This window comes from Mustela nigripes, chromosome 13 (genome assembly GCF_022355385.1).
Source record: "Mustela nigripes isolate SB6536 chromosome 13, MUSNIG.SB6536, whole genome shotgun sequence".
NCBI classification, from domain to species: Eukaryota; Metazoa; Chordata; class Mammalia; order Carnivora; family Mustelidae; genus Mustela; species Mustela nigripes.
In genome coordinates, this window is record NC_081569.1 from 109,512,308 (window position 1) to 109,527,547 (window position 15,240).

Here is a 15,240-nt window from a genome sequence, read left to right on the forward strand (position 1 = left end):
TGGCTGTGGTTGAGTCGGCCAGCCAGGAGCCAGGGCTCTGCTCCCAGCTTGGCCAGCCAAGGTCACCGACCTTGTAAGACAGCTCCTCACCTGATGCTGCCCAGCCAGTTACAAGCAAGGTCGCACTTGTGTCTGTGGCCACAGCTCAGAGACATGCTTGGCAGACATGTTCCCCCCTGAGGTTCAGATGAACCCCGCATCCCTATTTTCAGAATGCCTAATCCAGTCTTTTTCCTCTGCGGTAGGAGATCTTGAAAGCCTTTGACACCTACAAGGCTTTAGTGGTCTCTGTCAACATGAGCAGCAAGGAACTTCTGCAGACGGAGAGCGCGGAGTCGGGCGAGCTCCAGGCTAGAGTTGGGCAGTTGGGGCGGCGCTGGGACATGGTCCGGGGCGCGGTGGAGAGCTGGAGAGCAGGCTTACGGCGGTTCCTCCTACAGTGCCAGGTATGAGGGCCCAGGGGCCTGCGTGTGTGGGAGAAGCTGGTATTTTTATGCTCGGGCTGCTTTGGCACAGATACGGCTTGTAGGAGGGAAATGGGCTTTACCATTTGCTTCCAAGAGGCTCAGCTGCTGTCCAGAGACCTGCTGTTTGCCCTGGGTCTCCTGTTGCCCTGGCCCACTCCTAGCATAAGGGTTCCAGCAAGCATTCCAGTAGGTCGGGAATGCCACCCTGCATTGCCCCATCTCTGTCCTCTCACCAAGAGGACCTTACAGCAGAGTGATTAAGAGACCTGGCCCAGAGTAAGGAGTGGTTTAACCCAACTCCAGAGTTACCGTAGCTGTGTGACTTTGGGCAAGTCACTGTGCCTGGTAGACTTCTGTGTCCTCATCTGAAAAATGGGAATAATTCTAGTCTTTACTTCATGAGTTGCTTTTTAGGACTAAATTCATATAATCTTAGCCCAGCACTTGACACATGGTTAATGTGTTAGCTCTGAGCCCACCAGCGAGCCCACATGCAGCCCTGTCCCTGGGTCCCAGCCTGTCCTGTAGGGGTGTCTCCCTCTGCCACTGAATCCAGTACATTTGTTGAGTAATTTGTGGTCTTTTCTGTGTAATGGTGGCAGTGGGGGCCGGGGGGGGGGGGGCACTGCTGGAGCCCTGTCTTTCTGCTAGCACTTTTCCACTTGACAGAATTCATCGTGCCTCCCAGGACTGTCCCGCCTGTATCCTCTTTCCCTTTTCCCGGTTTTGGGGCCCTGGCATTTCATTTAAATCTGGCCCTTTTATTCACTGGACAGTGACAAGAGCAAATACTATGAAGGCCCAAGCTAGCAAGCTGCTTCTCAGTACCCCGTCCTTTACAGAAAAGGCAACACTATGATGTGTGTGTGTGTGTGTGTGTGTGTGTGTGTGTGTGTGTGTGTTTTTAAGGACTTCCACCAGTTGAGTCAAGATCTGTTACTGTGGTTGGCGAGTGCTGAGAGCCGGAGGCAGAAGGCTCAGGTCACAGACCCAAACGCAGACCCCCAGGTTCTCCTGGAATGTCAGGAAGAGCTGATGGTGAGTTTCTTCCTAAGGGGTTCTGCACTGCCCTGGCCTCTGTCAGGTGCATACTCGGGGAGCCTCACCTAGTGTTCCTGGGAACGATGCCAGTGTGGCGTTGCGTTCTCACGTTCAGGTTCTATCTACTGAGCACCCCCTTATAGTTAGGAAGCAGGATGACTTGCAGGGAGGGAGAGGCATGGCCAAAAGCAGGAAGTCTTCGAGATCTTGGCAATTGGGGGTCTAGGTGTTTAGCAATATCCTCAGATACTTAAAGCCGCTTTACTTTCTCCTTTGGGAATAGGACTCATAGGGGGAGACTATGCTCAGTGACTCCACAGACACCATGAGCTGTAGGGGTTTTCTGAATCCACTATAGAAAAGTCTTATTTCTTGGAGGGTAATTGTGTTTTCTGATATTTATTTTACTTACTTAACCGGGTGACATTCTTCTTACTCATAAATTGGTACGTGGTTCAAGTATAAATAAATGTAAAGTACTGGTCCTTATTTTAAAAACATTCTCCTACTAAAATCTTGGCAAAGCCCCGCTCTCCAGTGCTCCCCAACAGACAAGGTGCAGTGAAGGAAGTGTCCGTCTCTGCTGCCCAAGACGGCAACTGCAGCCGCTGGGTGACTGTTGAGCAGTTGTGACCCTCACTTCTTTCCTCGAACTCCTCCATCCAGTTATCTACAGACTGAGGAGGAATGGAAAACGGGCAGGGTGTAACCCACCTGCTGCCTCAAGGCTGCTGGGCTTGAGGACACGCACAGGCACACACAGAAGCAGTAGAAGGTTCCGGAGTCAGCCCCCACCCGTCATTCATCCCCAATGAATGTCAGGGCACTAAGAGAGCCTCCTCTGGCCCCAACGAAAGGGGGCCTTCCATTTCACACCCTTTTTGTGTTTTTAGCGACTGGAAAAGGAGCTCGGGGAACGGCAACCTCAAGTAAATACCTTACGGGAGATTTCAGACAGCCTTCTTGTTAAGGGGCGTGGAGAGGACTATATCGAGGCTGAGGAGAAGGTACATGTTATTGAGAAGAAGCTCAAACAGTTACTTGAGCAAGTGTCCCAAGACTTAATGTCCCTGCAGGGACGCCAGGTGAGTCCGCTCGTGGCTTCTAAATGGAAAGATGTCTTTGATCAGAGATGAACGAGCGGCAATACGGCAGCCTTGCTGGGGGTTGGGCTGTGAGCACGTCATGGAGCCGAGTCTCAGTCCTGCCCCTGCCTAGCTGGGCGGCCCTAAAAAGTTACACAGGCTCTCTGACACCCTTCTGGCATTTGCAAGGGGAGGACGACACCTTAGTGCCCACATGTCACGTGGCTGGCATATGAAAGAAAAAGCCGCCCAGTCCGTCTGTCCTTTCTGACTTGCCTTCATGCCCAACAGTTGTGGGAGTCCTCTTCACTGTCCTACTCCCTGTCTTCTGACCACTCATTTTTCTGCGTTCTTCCTTGAAAACATGATCCGACTCCAAACTAACCCAGACCTTCCCCCCGGCCGACAGAGGGCAGGCCTGCCCCCTCCGTGCTGGAGTTCCCTTCCGGCTCTGGCGTATTGAGGGCCATTTGACCCGCACAGTCCGCTGCTCCTGTCCCTCCCGCTGCAGCCAAACTCCGTGTCCCCCAGTGTGTGCTGTGGGGGTTGAGTGCCAGTGGCTGGCCTTGACATGCCTACTGCGCTCCTTTTTGTCTACAGAAGTCCCTGTTAAAGCAGGGGGGTGAGGGATAGAGGAGCTGCCTCTTCCAGAAGGATGGGGTCTGTGGGGAGGGGTGAGTGGAGCAGTGTCGAGTCTGCACGAAGCACGTTTTTGTGCTCTTGAGACTCTTCAGAACCTCCTGTTCCCCTGAACTGAGCCCTCGGGGTGTGCATTTCAGAACCCAGATCCATCTCTGCCCAGCTTGGACGAGGAGGACGGTGGAGACCAGCCGCCAGCAGCCTCCACACCAGCTCCTCCAGCCAAGGTGAGAGCCCCTCTTGGTCCTGAGCACTGTGCTGGCAATTTCTTGGTAACTGGTGATTGTTCAGTGACAGGAACGGGAGCCCCCCACCAAGGCCCCAGCCCTCGTTTCACAACAGCACAGATCGCTTCAACCTGCTGGGCAGCGGAGAGGCTGACTGTACAGAGGAAGAACGTTGCCCCAACAGGAAGGCTGGCTTATCTGCTGCTCTTCACTGGAACGGGAGCAGGTTGTGAAAGAGGGGAGCCCTGATGGTGTCGTTGAACGGGCTCCCCGATTTCCCCATTAACAACCCACCCACAGACGGGAACGTGAAACTCCCAGCATTTCTTACCTCGTCCAGTATAATCTCACACGCATGAGATCACTCTGGTCTCAAAATCTCAGCAGGGAGAGGACCTAAGGAAGGGGTATAATTTAAGAAGGAAGAGGCTTTATCCTGGCCGGGACTCACGGTCTTCCGTTACTAACCGGATTCTTTTTATCCAGCAGTTTGGAGCAGAGAGAATGACAACAGACAAGAGCAAGACGGACAGCAGGTGAGGGGGCCCTGTAGTCACCGCAGCAAGTCCCTTGTCGCGCACACACATCCCTCACCAGTCTTGCCTGTCCGTGTTCCAAGTCTTTGGACAAAACCCACTTTGTTTTCTTTGGTCTGGAAAGAGCTGGGCTGCCTTTCCGGGACCAAACCTCCATCCTGGGCCCCACTTTAATTTCGGGTCCTGGAGGTCTGTCTTGACGCAAGGGGGTCAGGTAACAGGCGGAGGGGTTGCCTCCCAGCAGTGTGCGCTCAGCTTTCCATGCCGTCCTTTGGCAGGGTGCCTGGTCCCACTGGCCCCAGCAGCTCCCGGCCGCAACGCTCCTTCGTGTCACGGGTGATCAGGGCCGCGCTGCCCCTACAGCTGCTGCTGCTCCTGCTGCTGCTCCTGGCCTGCCTGCTGCCCTTCTCCGAAGAGGACTACAGCTGCACTCAGGCCAACAACTTTGCCAGGTCCTTCTACCCCATGCTGAGGTACACCAACGGGCCTCCCCCGACCTAGAGGCCCCGTCTGGCCCGCAGCACCTCTCCACCACCCCACGCGTTCCTGTGGGTGCCTGACTCGTGGCCCCAGGCCAGCCAGTGAGTGACCCTCAGCGTTGGCCTGGCCCAGGGACCTGCTGCAGATGCCGGGCTCAGCCAGAGAGAGCAGTGCGCGCTCTCGGGACCCAGGGCAGCTTTCCAAGGATGTTCGTCCCTGGTGGGCAGGGAGCCCGGGCAGCAGTTGCCCCATATGGTTTGGCAAAGCTAGTTGATTGGTCTCGGGGTCTTCAGTTTCCTGAAGAGCCAAGCACTTTGTGACTTCTGATTTATTTGTGAAACACTATTCAAATGTAGCTAATACGCTCAGTGAACAGCAACATTCATCACCTGTTATAGAAACAAGCCACTTCCATCTTAGAAATGGTTCGGAAACTCACGTGCACACTCAGCTGATTGAAACAATCACATCTGATATGTTTAGAATTAATTTCACTGCGATCAGCTAGCAATCCGGAGCTGCAGGTTATAAACCAAAATGTTTTGTTCTGTACTTAGGTCTGCTCTTTTATATTGCTTTAAATTTTTAAAGAAATTATATTGCATGGATGTGGTTATTTGTGCATATTTTTTAACGATGCCCAATCTGTATGAATAATGTAAACTTCGATTTTTAAGAAATCAGATTTTAGCTTGAGCTTTTGACTAATGTACAGTAAATGCCAAACTACTTGATAGGGATGTTTTTCTAAGTTAATTTTATAAGACTTTTCACCTTTAAAGTGATGCTTCAGGTGTTGTGTGGCTGGTTGGCCATGGGGGGTTGTTACAGAAACTTGAAGCTATTTGTGGTATGTACAACTCAAATGTTTCTCATTAAAACAGAAAAAAATACCCATACTTTCATTGTATTGGATCCTATTACAAAGTAGATGTTCTACGCAATCTACCCCAGAACAAAAGTTACTTTAAAAATATGTAGGAGGATTTATGGGTTCTAATTCTAAGCTAGGCTTTATATTCTACTTATTTAACTTGTTACAAGATAACGTAGGAGATCGAAATTCCCACCACTTGTAGACATGGCAATTTTACAGTGTGTGACCCTCCCTTGCTGGAGGGAGTGGCGAGGGCGGCATGGCAGGGAAGGTGGGTACAAAGGAAAGGAGGAGCTCACCCGGATTGTTCTATTCCCAGCTCTCTCCAAAGCAAACAGATCTTAACAAATGTTCCAGGCAGAACCAACCACCTGCCTTCCAGAGGATTCCAGTACCATTACCTGTTTCTCACCAAAACAAAGTGATTAGAAGTCACTGAACAGGTCCTGGGTTAACTACTCCTAACCTGCATCTTTTTTTTTTTTTTTTTTTTTTTTAAGATTTTACGTATTTGACCGAGAGCGCACAAGTAGGCAGAGGGGGCAGATAGAAGCAGGCTCCCCTCTGAGCTGGGAGCCTAATGTGGGGCTCCATCCCAGGACCCTGAGATCAGGACCTGAGCTGAAGGCAGACGCTTAACCCACTGAGCCACCCAGGGGTCCCCTAACCTGCATCTCTTGACACTTGGGAGACACCACTGTCCTAACCGCCACCTCAGTCCATGCCCCCCTCTTTCTCCGCCAAGCACAAACCTCAGGGGAAGCCAGGGAGGCTTGGCTGTAGATGAAGACCAGACTCCCAGCACTGGCGGCCCCTTCCGTGGGTCAGACACCCCCAGGACGTGTGCCGTTCCCCAGTGGCTTGATGTAATGGTACCAGTGGAAGGGAGTCTGTTTTCACTTTACCAAATTGATGAAAGCGATAGGCAGAAAAGGGTATTTTGCAGTTTTAAAAAAGTCTTTTGATGCTTTAAAGTAATTCATTTCTTTTCATGGATTAACAATGTCACCCAGCTGTTTTTCTGAGTCACCGAGTTGGTCAGAGGATCCTTGCTCCAACTCTGACAGAGGTAAAAGGCAGAATCTCTCCCTCCTTCTCTTCCTTCCTGTCCAAAGGAGGTGATGGTTCTGGAAACCTTTCACTCTGGTGGTCTGTATTTTAAAGCCTGATTGTGCACATGCATTCTCAGGATAAAGGTCTTTTGATTTTTTTAGGCTTCTAGACCCTACCCTGACCCCAGCAGGTCTTTTTTCACTCAAAGCTCAGTGTATTCCCAGACACTTGTTAAGAGATTATGTTTTACACTTTGAGGAGGCTTTGCATCTTCCATTTCCCACACGCGAGGGAAAGTTTTAAACGACACTTGGCATTTAGATCGCTTCAATATGAATGAATGACCTTTCTCCCCATCCCTGATCGGGTGTCATACTGACTGACTTCAATGGGGTCATTCCAGAAAATCCACCCAAGTAATTGACGTACTGTGTACCAGGACTTTGATGTGTGTGGGCTGGCTTTTACTTGAACACATAGTGCCTGTGGTCATTAATCACAAGGGTGAAATTAGCTGATCAAAGATTAAACTGCTACTTTTTAAAAAGTCTGTGGGGCATCTGGGTGGCTCAGTTGGTTAAGCGTCCATCTCTTGATTTTGATACAGGTCATGATCTGGTCACAGGTTCAAGCCCCACATCAGGCTCTGCACTGAGTGCCGAGTCTGTGTTCTCTCTCCCTCTACCCCTCCCTCTGCTTGCACATACTCTCTCACATAAATAAAATCTAAAAAAAAAAAAAAAATGGGCTTTGGCAGATTAAGACAGATTCCTAATCCTCTTGAATTATATAGTCAAGCATATTTGTGTTTATGTACCTTTTTCCAGGAAGAGTGTTCATGGTTTTCACCAAATTCTTAAAGGGTGCTGCATACCTAAAATAGAATAGAATTCAGAATACAATGGGAACACTGACTACTTAGCCTAGTTATTACAAGTTCTTAGATTCCCAACAAATACATTTTTAAAGCCACAGTTATGAAAAACAGTTTATTTAGCTTTTGTCACATTAAACTTCTTTCCACAACAGTTCCATAAATATTAAGGGGACACAGTGGAGGAAAAGCAGTACCTGGAAGGAATGGAAAGCAGACCTCAAACTCCTTTCACACAACAGCAAACATTCATTTGTAAAGACCCAGATACACAAGCCTGCTTTGTGGCACAAAGCATTCACCTGAAAAAACAAGGGAGAGCCACCAGCAGGCTCCAAGGTCCACGGGACCACCGAATCGTCACATTACAGAACCACGAGTCGTGGCATTGAGACACCTAGCACAGAAGCACAAGCACAGCAATGTAGACTGTGCTGTTAGCAGGAGCTGCTCTGGGCTGGCCTGAGCAGACCTCTGCCCTTCCCATAAAGGAAGCCCTCCGAGCACCTCACCGCCACTGGCCTCATAAGTGAATAGGATCCTTAGGACTCAAAAAACAAGGATCCTTGACTCCAAAACAACAGAAGGATTAGAAGATCACATATCGCAGACAATGCACTTCTTTGAGCTGCCACTCGAGCCAAAAGTCCAGCAACTTTGAAGCTATAAAGAATTAAGGGCATGTGTTTCACAGTACTCCACAGGGAAGCATCAGTACCTAAAAGGTGTGCGCGTTTTACACAGGGAAATGTCCAACGAGCGGACTCCACATCAGTGCATTTGGGAAGAGCAACAGCAGGTATGAGGAGATGACCGGAGTGCCCCCCGCTAGCTCATGAGCCCAGGATGGCAAGACGGAAACGATCGAACTCACTTCTTTCCGCCTGTTCTATAACATTTCATGCAGACCCCCATCTTGGCAGAAAAGATAGGATCTACGGGGTCAGTAGAAAGCAACTGGTCGAGTCTGTTAGGCATGGAGATTCAACTCCAGCAGCTGACTTAGGGAGGCAAGTCCTGTGGCAGGAACAGTGGCGGCCCGGCAGCAGAAGACTTAACTTCCTGTCGGAGCAGATCAAAGTCCCCTCTGGGCTTTAATCTACACATGTATCCAAGATGAGATTGAACTTCTGCATCAGGTTTTTAAGCTGTCACTGTATCTAGAGTGTTGTGCAAATCGGGAGGACCCCACAGAAGCCCGAGCGGCATGCGTGTCAGATGCCAACTGATGCGTGCGTTCTGTGGTCTAAGAATCTCTTTTCAGTTTTGTGTTAAACTCAGCTGCAGGATTACCTTAAGCAGTAGAACTCGGTCTCTGCTCAGCTCTGTCACTCACTTCCCAGTGGGACCCTGGGCAAGTTCGCTTATACTCCGGTTTCCACAACCAGAAAGTTAGGATCACTGTAATTATTATTAAATGTGAAAGTATGAGGCCTTGAGAACTGTGTCTGACACACAGTAAGTGGCACACAGATATTTTTAGGTGCTAAATGGTATATTTTTATCCTTTCCTTCACATAGTCTTTATAATGTGTTCTAAAAGGTTTCTAGCAGCTTAAAGAAATGTGTCAAATCTTACTTAATAAAAAAAAATGCCGTGTATCAAAATAGATCTAGACGCAGAAAGTCCACCTTGAATTTGGAAAGGTGTCTGTATGTGCAAGCTCCTTAGCAGATTTAAAGAACGACCAAACTGGTTTCACATGCTGGAACATTCTAGAATTGCTTCATCCTAGCTTATATATATGAATATACATATATATATATATATATATATATATATATATATATATATCTGCCAAGAAGTGGTAACTGATTTCTTTTTACTGAAATCTGGAGTGATTGCCCTCCTAGCCAAGCTGGCAGGTGAGATGATTCAGGGAGAGACCGTCTCCCTCCCAGAGCCTGTGTCGACGTTGTCTGGTTTTGTTCTTAATACAGTTGAGGCCCTCCAGATTTATGTTCCCACCTCACGTTTTTAAGAAAAATCTCTTCAAAATTATTTTAGGGTCAAGTCCTCTGTCGTTGGTCCCAGCGGACCGTGTGACAGGCCTGAGGCCACACAGAGGGGCTGGAGGGAGGGGAAGGAGGGGGCAGTTAGGACGATGCCTGAAAACTCACTGCAGGCCCAGCTCGCCCACCCTGGTCCTCTTTTTGGGGATTGCTAGCGCCCCCCTCAGGAATCTGAACATTCTGTTCTAATGTGATCTGTGTTAAGAATACTCCATGTTAATTGTTTCATTAAGATGTATCGACATGATCCCATATAAGACACTCGTGTTTTTGGAATTAACCCCAAATCTCATTTCATCTCCCAAAAATAAGTTTTCTCACATTAAACAATAACTCGCAGATCAAAATGGAGGAATTATCTTGCCACACGAGTCTGAGGCAAAGCTGAGGCTCACTTTTCCGTAATACACAAAGTGTTCCCCCCACCCATACTCAAGTTATTTCCTGTTTACAGTTGTCAGGTCCTATTCCCCCTTGTTCATTCCTTTTAAAAACTGATCTTGAAAACAATGAAGTCCTCGTTGCTAGGCTATGGCAGAATTTTAAGTTGTCCATAGGATGGGGTGTGGATACCCGCCCCCCACAAAACAGAAGACATTTAAAAGAAAGCACTGTTTAGGAGACATTATTAATCTTTAAAATGGATACTGAGGATTTACGAAAAACATATAAAAACAGCAGACTGGCTACACACTGGTGTCTGCTTTAGAGGACAGTTTGGAACAGATGGGCCCAGGGGTTGAAAACACTCCCATCTGCGAGGAGGAATGGGCCCTACACTATTCAAAACAAAAGGAAGAACACCTTTCAGCTACAGACTGTGTTATCTCAACTGCCTCATTGGCCCAGACCCCAGTTCTAAGAGACAGCCTTGCCCCGAAGCCCCCCCACCCCCAACCAAGGCTGGACTGACCTCTATCCCCAGCACGCCACTGTAGCAGTCTGAGCCAAGAAGAAATGACCTAAAGTATTAAAAGCCCCCTCATGGGCTAACTCCAAATGCAGGGAAGCAGGCAGCCTCACAATGCATGCAGGAATAACTAGGAAACGAGCAGTGAGCCCTGGAAGAGCTCACTAGCACACGCACCAGCCCAGGCAAGCACAGGATTTGGTATGGAAAGCTGCTTCGCCCCCTGAGACCAATCTGGTCTCTACTGTGGGCATCAAATTCCAACCTAAAATACATCAGTCCCTATCAGCCACTGTGGCAGTGGCTTAGACCTCGTTCTGGTAATCTCCTTGTAAGTATAACTAAGAGAATTTCACCAGCAGATACTTGTTCAAGATGGCTTCCCTTGCCTCCCACTTCCTGTTCTCCAGCCTTGTAACTTAAGTTTGTTGGGGTGCGGGTCTAGGCTGGCCAGAAAGAGAGAAAATCGACCTTCTGGATGTTCCCCGGCTCCTGTAAAATGCAACGCATACGTTCTGCACCGAGTGTCACCTAGGCTGCAAAACTGAACCATGAGGAATCATTTCAGACCAACTCAGAATACAGACAATGGCGTGTGCTCCTTAGGTCTGTGTCCAAGTGTTTCTGAGACAGCTCTGCTCAACTTGTAGTAAATCTGCACCGATACCAAAACTGAGAATTATTTAAGGACTCCCTAGCAGAAACCAACCTTCATAACATCGAATTTAATCTTCCTGATGACTTAATAAATACAGAATGTGCCCGCCCAAGTAAACCCATTTTAAAAAAGAGAATGAGTTTCATCGATCACAAGGTAGTTTTTCAAAACATCATCACAAAAATCAAAACATGTATGTAACCACTCACTGCCAAGGTATAGATGTAACCCTTTAGTGCGTTCACTATGTTCCTGAAGATTTCAGTTTTTTAAAAGTGAGTTAAAATTGTAATTCCAGACGTGCTTGATCATCTTGTCCTATGTCCCACTTGGAATAGAAACGAATATTCTTCTATGAAGTTTCCATTTCACCCAGCTCGTCATAAAAATGTTCTGATAAGAAAATAGTTTAAAAGAGCACTACGGTGCAAAAGAATTCTTCCTTGCTATAAATAACTATCCCTAGATATTTTTTAAAGTAGAATTCACAAACCAGGTCTCCTTAAAGTGATATGCTTACCAAGTCTACACAGCCTGACATGTCCCCATCTGGATGGCTGATGTGGCACTTGTGGCTGCCCCACAGCATAGCTGTGACCCAGACTCACAGGAGAAACCCGTTCCTGCAAATGCTGGGCCTTTCTCCAGCACACACTGAGCTCCTTGGGATGGGAGTTTTAAGGAAGGGACAGAGATTTAAATCTCCACAATCCTCCATAAAAGTGATCAAACACATAAATGCACCCCAAATAATGAGTAGGCTCGATGAATGCAAATCAAGAGGAATGAAACCCTATGGAGATGGCAGCAAGGTCTGGGGGAAGGGTGTGGCTCACCTCCCAGCCCGACCACTGGCTCCCCAGGTCACGATCCCTCCAGCCTTCCACAGTAATAGCGATACGTGACCTCAGTCCTCACAGGCCTGTGACATAAGTGTGTGGAACTAGTTCATTCACTGCCACGGTTTTCCATCCTACCATCCAGTGGCCCTGAAGAGAGCAAACGGAGGTCTGTGTGTAAGGGCAGGTCAGGCTGCCCCATAAAGGTTAGTCCACTTCCGTAAGGGCCCCGGCGTCTCCCCGCTCTATACACCTTGCACAGCGGATTTCCACCATTCAGTCCCAAACCTTTAAGATGTTTTCCAGAGGGGCAGAAGGGAGATGAGAAGTAAGAAAGGACCACACTGAGATCCTAAGAGGCTGAGCAAGATGTGACGTCAGCATTGGAACATCCCCCCCCGGAACCAGGGAACACTGCGGCTTTCTCACCCGACTCTGGGAAGCGGGGCATTCGGGTGCAGGATGGTGCCCAGCTGGGCCTGCCATAACCAAAGGAGGGACCACACGAGCGAGACGACGAAACCTGCCCATCCCAGACAGAGCTCACGGTTTGCACTGGAGGTCACGCTTCAGCCTCTGACGACCTCTGTGGCCTGTTGGCCTCAGACTGGGCATCACTGGGACGGGTGCTTCTGGGAGCCCTCCCTGCTCTTACTCTCCTCTGCTGCGCTGCACTCGGCCCCAGCAAGCGAGGACTTGTGCCCGCGAAGTGTGTGGGCGTTCAGCATCTCCAGCAGCAGGTCGTAGACTGGGACCACGTTTTTGCATTTCATGTTGAGCAGGTGTTCCATGCCCTTGTTACTGGAGGACAAAAAGACGCCGAGAGTCCTTCCTGGGAGGCAGCCGTGGGAACGTCAAGATCTTCCCCAGCTCTCCCCAACAAAGCCGGTCTACCCTCCACCCCCTAGACCTCCCCCAGCCATTTCTTCTAGGGTTCTCGCCTCTGGCTCCTTCAGTCATCTACGCTTACGGGCAGGACCTTAGAATCCTATCACCACCCACCCACAGGGGCCTGACAGCACCTGGCACAGTGCCAGGAATTCTCATGGTGCACAGTAGCTGTGTTCTACATAGTTCCACTAACACTGAATTAGCAAATACATTGCTTCTGCGGGAAATGCAGGATTATGTGCCCAAGGCTCTGGTCCCAACATTTTCATCATCTGGTTAATACCGAAGCTTGGTGTACCTATGTTTTTGTTTAAAGACACCTTATTTAACATGAATTGTTGCTTCATTAACATTTAACTCACAGCCGATGCTACCACAGCTCACGTGTGAACAGAGCTTACCCAACACGCTTATTTTCTCCATAAGGCACATCATAGCTTTCTTGGGCTTAGAAACACTGAGCTTCAGCACTATGCTTGGGGGCCATTTACAGACTGTGGACTCACCAACAAAAAGCACAAAAATGCAAAAACATGGCACTAACTAGACCACACGAAGGACATTTCTTTGTAGTACGAGAGCCGGAACAAGAACAAAAGGGTCCCCTTGCTTGACCTCAGTTGGGAATGTAAGTGTGGGCAACTCAGATTTTTTGCCACCCTGAGCTTATCCTTGAAGGACCACAGAAATGCCACTAAATATGGATTCAGGGGTTACAAATAAATTTTTTAAAGTAGTCAAATTTGCAGAGTACCTGGGTGGCTTAAGTCAGTTAAGTGTCTGCCTTAGGCTCAAGTCATGATCTCAGGGTCCTGGGATCAAGTCCAGCACCTGGCTCCCTGCTCCGCAGGGAGTCTGCTTCTCCCCTTTCCTCTGCCTGCTTGTGATCTTTCTGTCAAATAAATAAAATCTTAAAAAAAAATAGTCCAATTTGCAAATAAAGACTGTGACTAATGAGAGTGGACTCTATCTGTTCTGCAGACGGTTCTATGTCAGTAATCATTCAGGAGGAAACAAGGCGGACAATGCTTCATTTCCTCCCCTGTTATAACTCTTGAGTTATACTGTCCTTCTCCACAGCCTCGAGACTCTTCCTCCCCCTTGGGTAGCAATGACCTTCTGTCCTCACTCCCCTGTGCCAGCCCCAGGGCAGGGCTGCCCTCCTCCCAGGAGCCATCAAGCATCCAGCAGAGCATCTCTAAATCAGCACAGAGGCATCGTGCTACACCCGTCCCCTCCATCAGCATACACTGAATGTACCCTCCTCGCATCCTGGCCTCCCGAAACCCGTGGGCCTCCCCAGTTCCCTCAGATCTCATTATTAACGTCCTGATGCTGGGCAGAGAGGCAGGCAGAGAGAGAGGGGGAAGCAGGCTCCCTGCTGAGCAGAGACCCCCGATGCAGGACTCAATCCCAGAACCCCGCTGAGCCACCCAGGCGCCCATGGACTACTTTTTTTTTCCCGAGATTTTATTTACTTGGCAGACAGAGACAGAGCAGAAGCAGGGAAAGTGGCAGCTGACCTCTGGCCACAGCTGTGTGCGCTGATGAAGAACGCCCCCCTCCTTCCCTTTCAGAGGTTTATTTTCCTTTAGAGGTCAAAATTCTACCTTGTCACTCTCAAACCTGCAAACACTTTCCCCAAAGCTCTTGGGCCTTTGCAGGACACAGGCACGCCCCCACACCCCAGCCCACCTCCCACACCCCCAGCGGAGCAGCCCCCCAGGGACGGTACCTGGCGTGTCGAACGTGAGAGAGGAGCATCAGGAGGTTAGCCAGGCGCACGGGCTGCTGCTGGGAGGGAATCCCGCTCTTGGCAATCACCCAGACCAGAGCGTCGGTCACCGCATTCAGCAGGTGAGTCAGCTTCCGGCTGCTCTCAGCCTCCTGGCTTGCTGCGGCCAAAGGGTACATACCTGGACAGAGTGACAGCCACTAGTCACCACTCTGAGACAGGAAATGGAAGTCAGGGGCTCAGCCAGGAAGCATGGCTATGTTCTCCAGAAAGGGGGCCAGACTGATCTCGGTTGTTTTGGTATTTGCATGTGTGGTGATATCACTGGCCTGTGATGTCCTTCCCCCAAGACCCAGCCCCGTTGCCAAGCCCAGATGGATGAGGACCAGTCAACTGGTCTCTCAGAACACCACTGGCCCACAACTGTGGCCTTTCAGAGCAGAAATCTAGTGGCCTGAGACCATTAACCTGGTGTGTCTCAGCAGTAGCAACAAATACACAGACAGAGGTGATGAGAAAGTGAGATCAATCCTACCCTTCCCCACCAGGAGGGTCCCTCATCTGAGGGGAGTTAAATAGACAAAAGACCAGGGCCATCCAGCCTGCCTGGGCCCTGTGCAGACAGACTGAGCCCGTGGCCAGGCCCATGGCATCACACCTCGAGCGGCACCTTGCTGGGGCAGAAGACCATCTCTAGTTCCCTGCCCCAGACCAGTTTCCCAGCTCTTTTGAGTGCAGCTCCTCATTGAGCAAAGTGTGCAGGCACAGGTTTCCAAGGTTCCCAAAACCAGCACAAGAGGGAGGTTGCTTCCCTTATCCTGCCGGCCCTGCTCTGTGTTTAATTCCCCTTGGACTCTAGGCTCAGAGATCCTGTAGCCTCCCACTACTTGCAAACTAACAGCTCGGGTCAATCAT

The 15,240-nt window shown here is 49.5% G+C and overlaps 2 protein-coding genes across 15 annotated transcripts in view; one reads left to right on the forward strand and one right to left on the reverse strand.

Moving 5' to 3' along the window:
• The window catches only part of SYNE2 (spectrin repeat containing nuclear envelope protein 2), a 331,267-nt gene extending 325,893 nt beyond the window's left edge, over window positions 1–5,374 (forward strand). For 8 of the 14 annotated variants that reach the window (XM_059373354.1, XM_059373357.1, XM_059373358.1 and 5 more), the window contains 6 exons: window positions 246–446; window positions 1,377–1,505; window positions 2,402–2,593; window positions 3,373–3,459; window positions 3,946–3,995; window positions 4,274–5,374. In XM_059373354.1, the coding sequence (XP_059229337.1) occupies window positions 246–446; window positions 1,377–1,505; window positions 2,402–2,593; window positions 3,373–3,459; window positions 3,946–3,995; window positions 4,274–4,496 (882 nt within the window). In that variant the 3' untranslated portion in view covers window positions 4,497–5,374. The remainder of the gene's footprint in view (window positions 1–245; window positions 447–1,376; window positions 1,506–2,401; window positions 2,594–3,372; window positions 3,460–3,945; window positions 3,996–4,273) is intronic. The other 6 variants (XM_059373356.1, XM_059373359.1, XM_059373363.1 and 3 more) reach the window with 4 other exon arrangements.
• Window positions 5,375–9,086: 3,712 nt separating this feature from the next.
• The window catches only part of ESR2 (estrogen receptor 2), a 69,425-nt gene continuing 63,271 nt past the window's right edge, over window positions 9,087–15,240 (reverse strand). The window contains exons 8-9 of the mRNA XM_059373370.1: window positions 14,326–14,506; window positions 9,087–12,500 (exon numbers count right to left, since the gene is read on the reverse strand). Coding sequence (XP_059229353.1) covers window positions 12,314–12,500; window positions 14,326–14,506 — 368 coding nt within the window. The 3' untranslated portion in view covers window positions 9,087–12,313. The remainder of the gene's footprint in view (window positions 12,501–14,325; window positions 14,507–15,240) is intronic.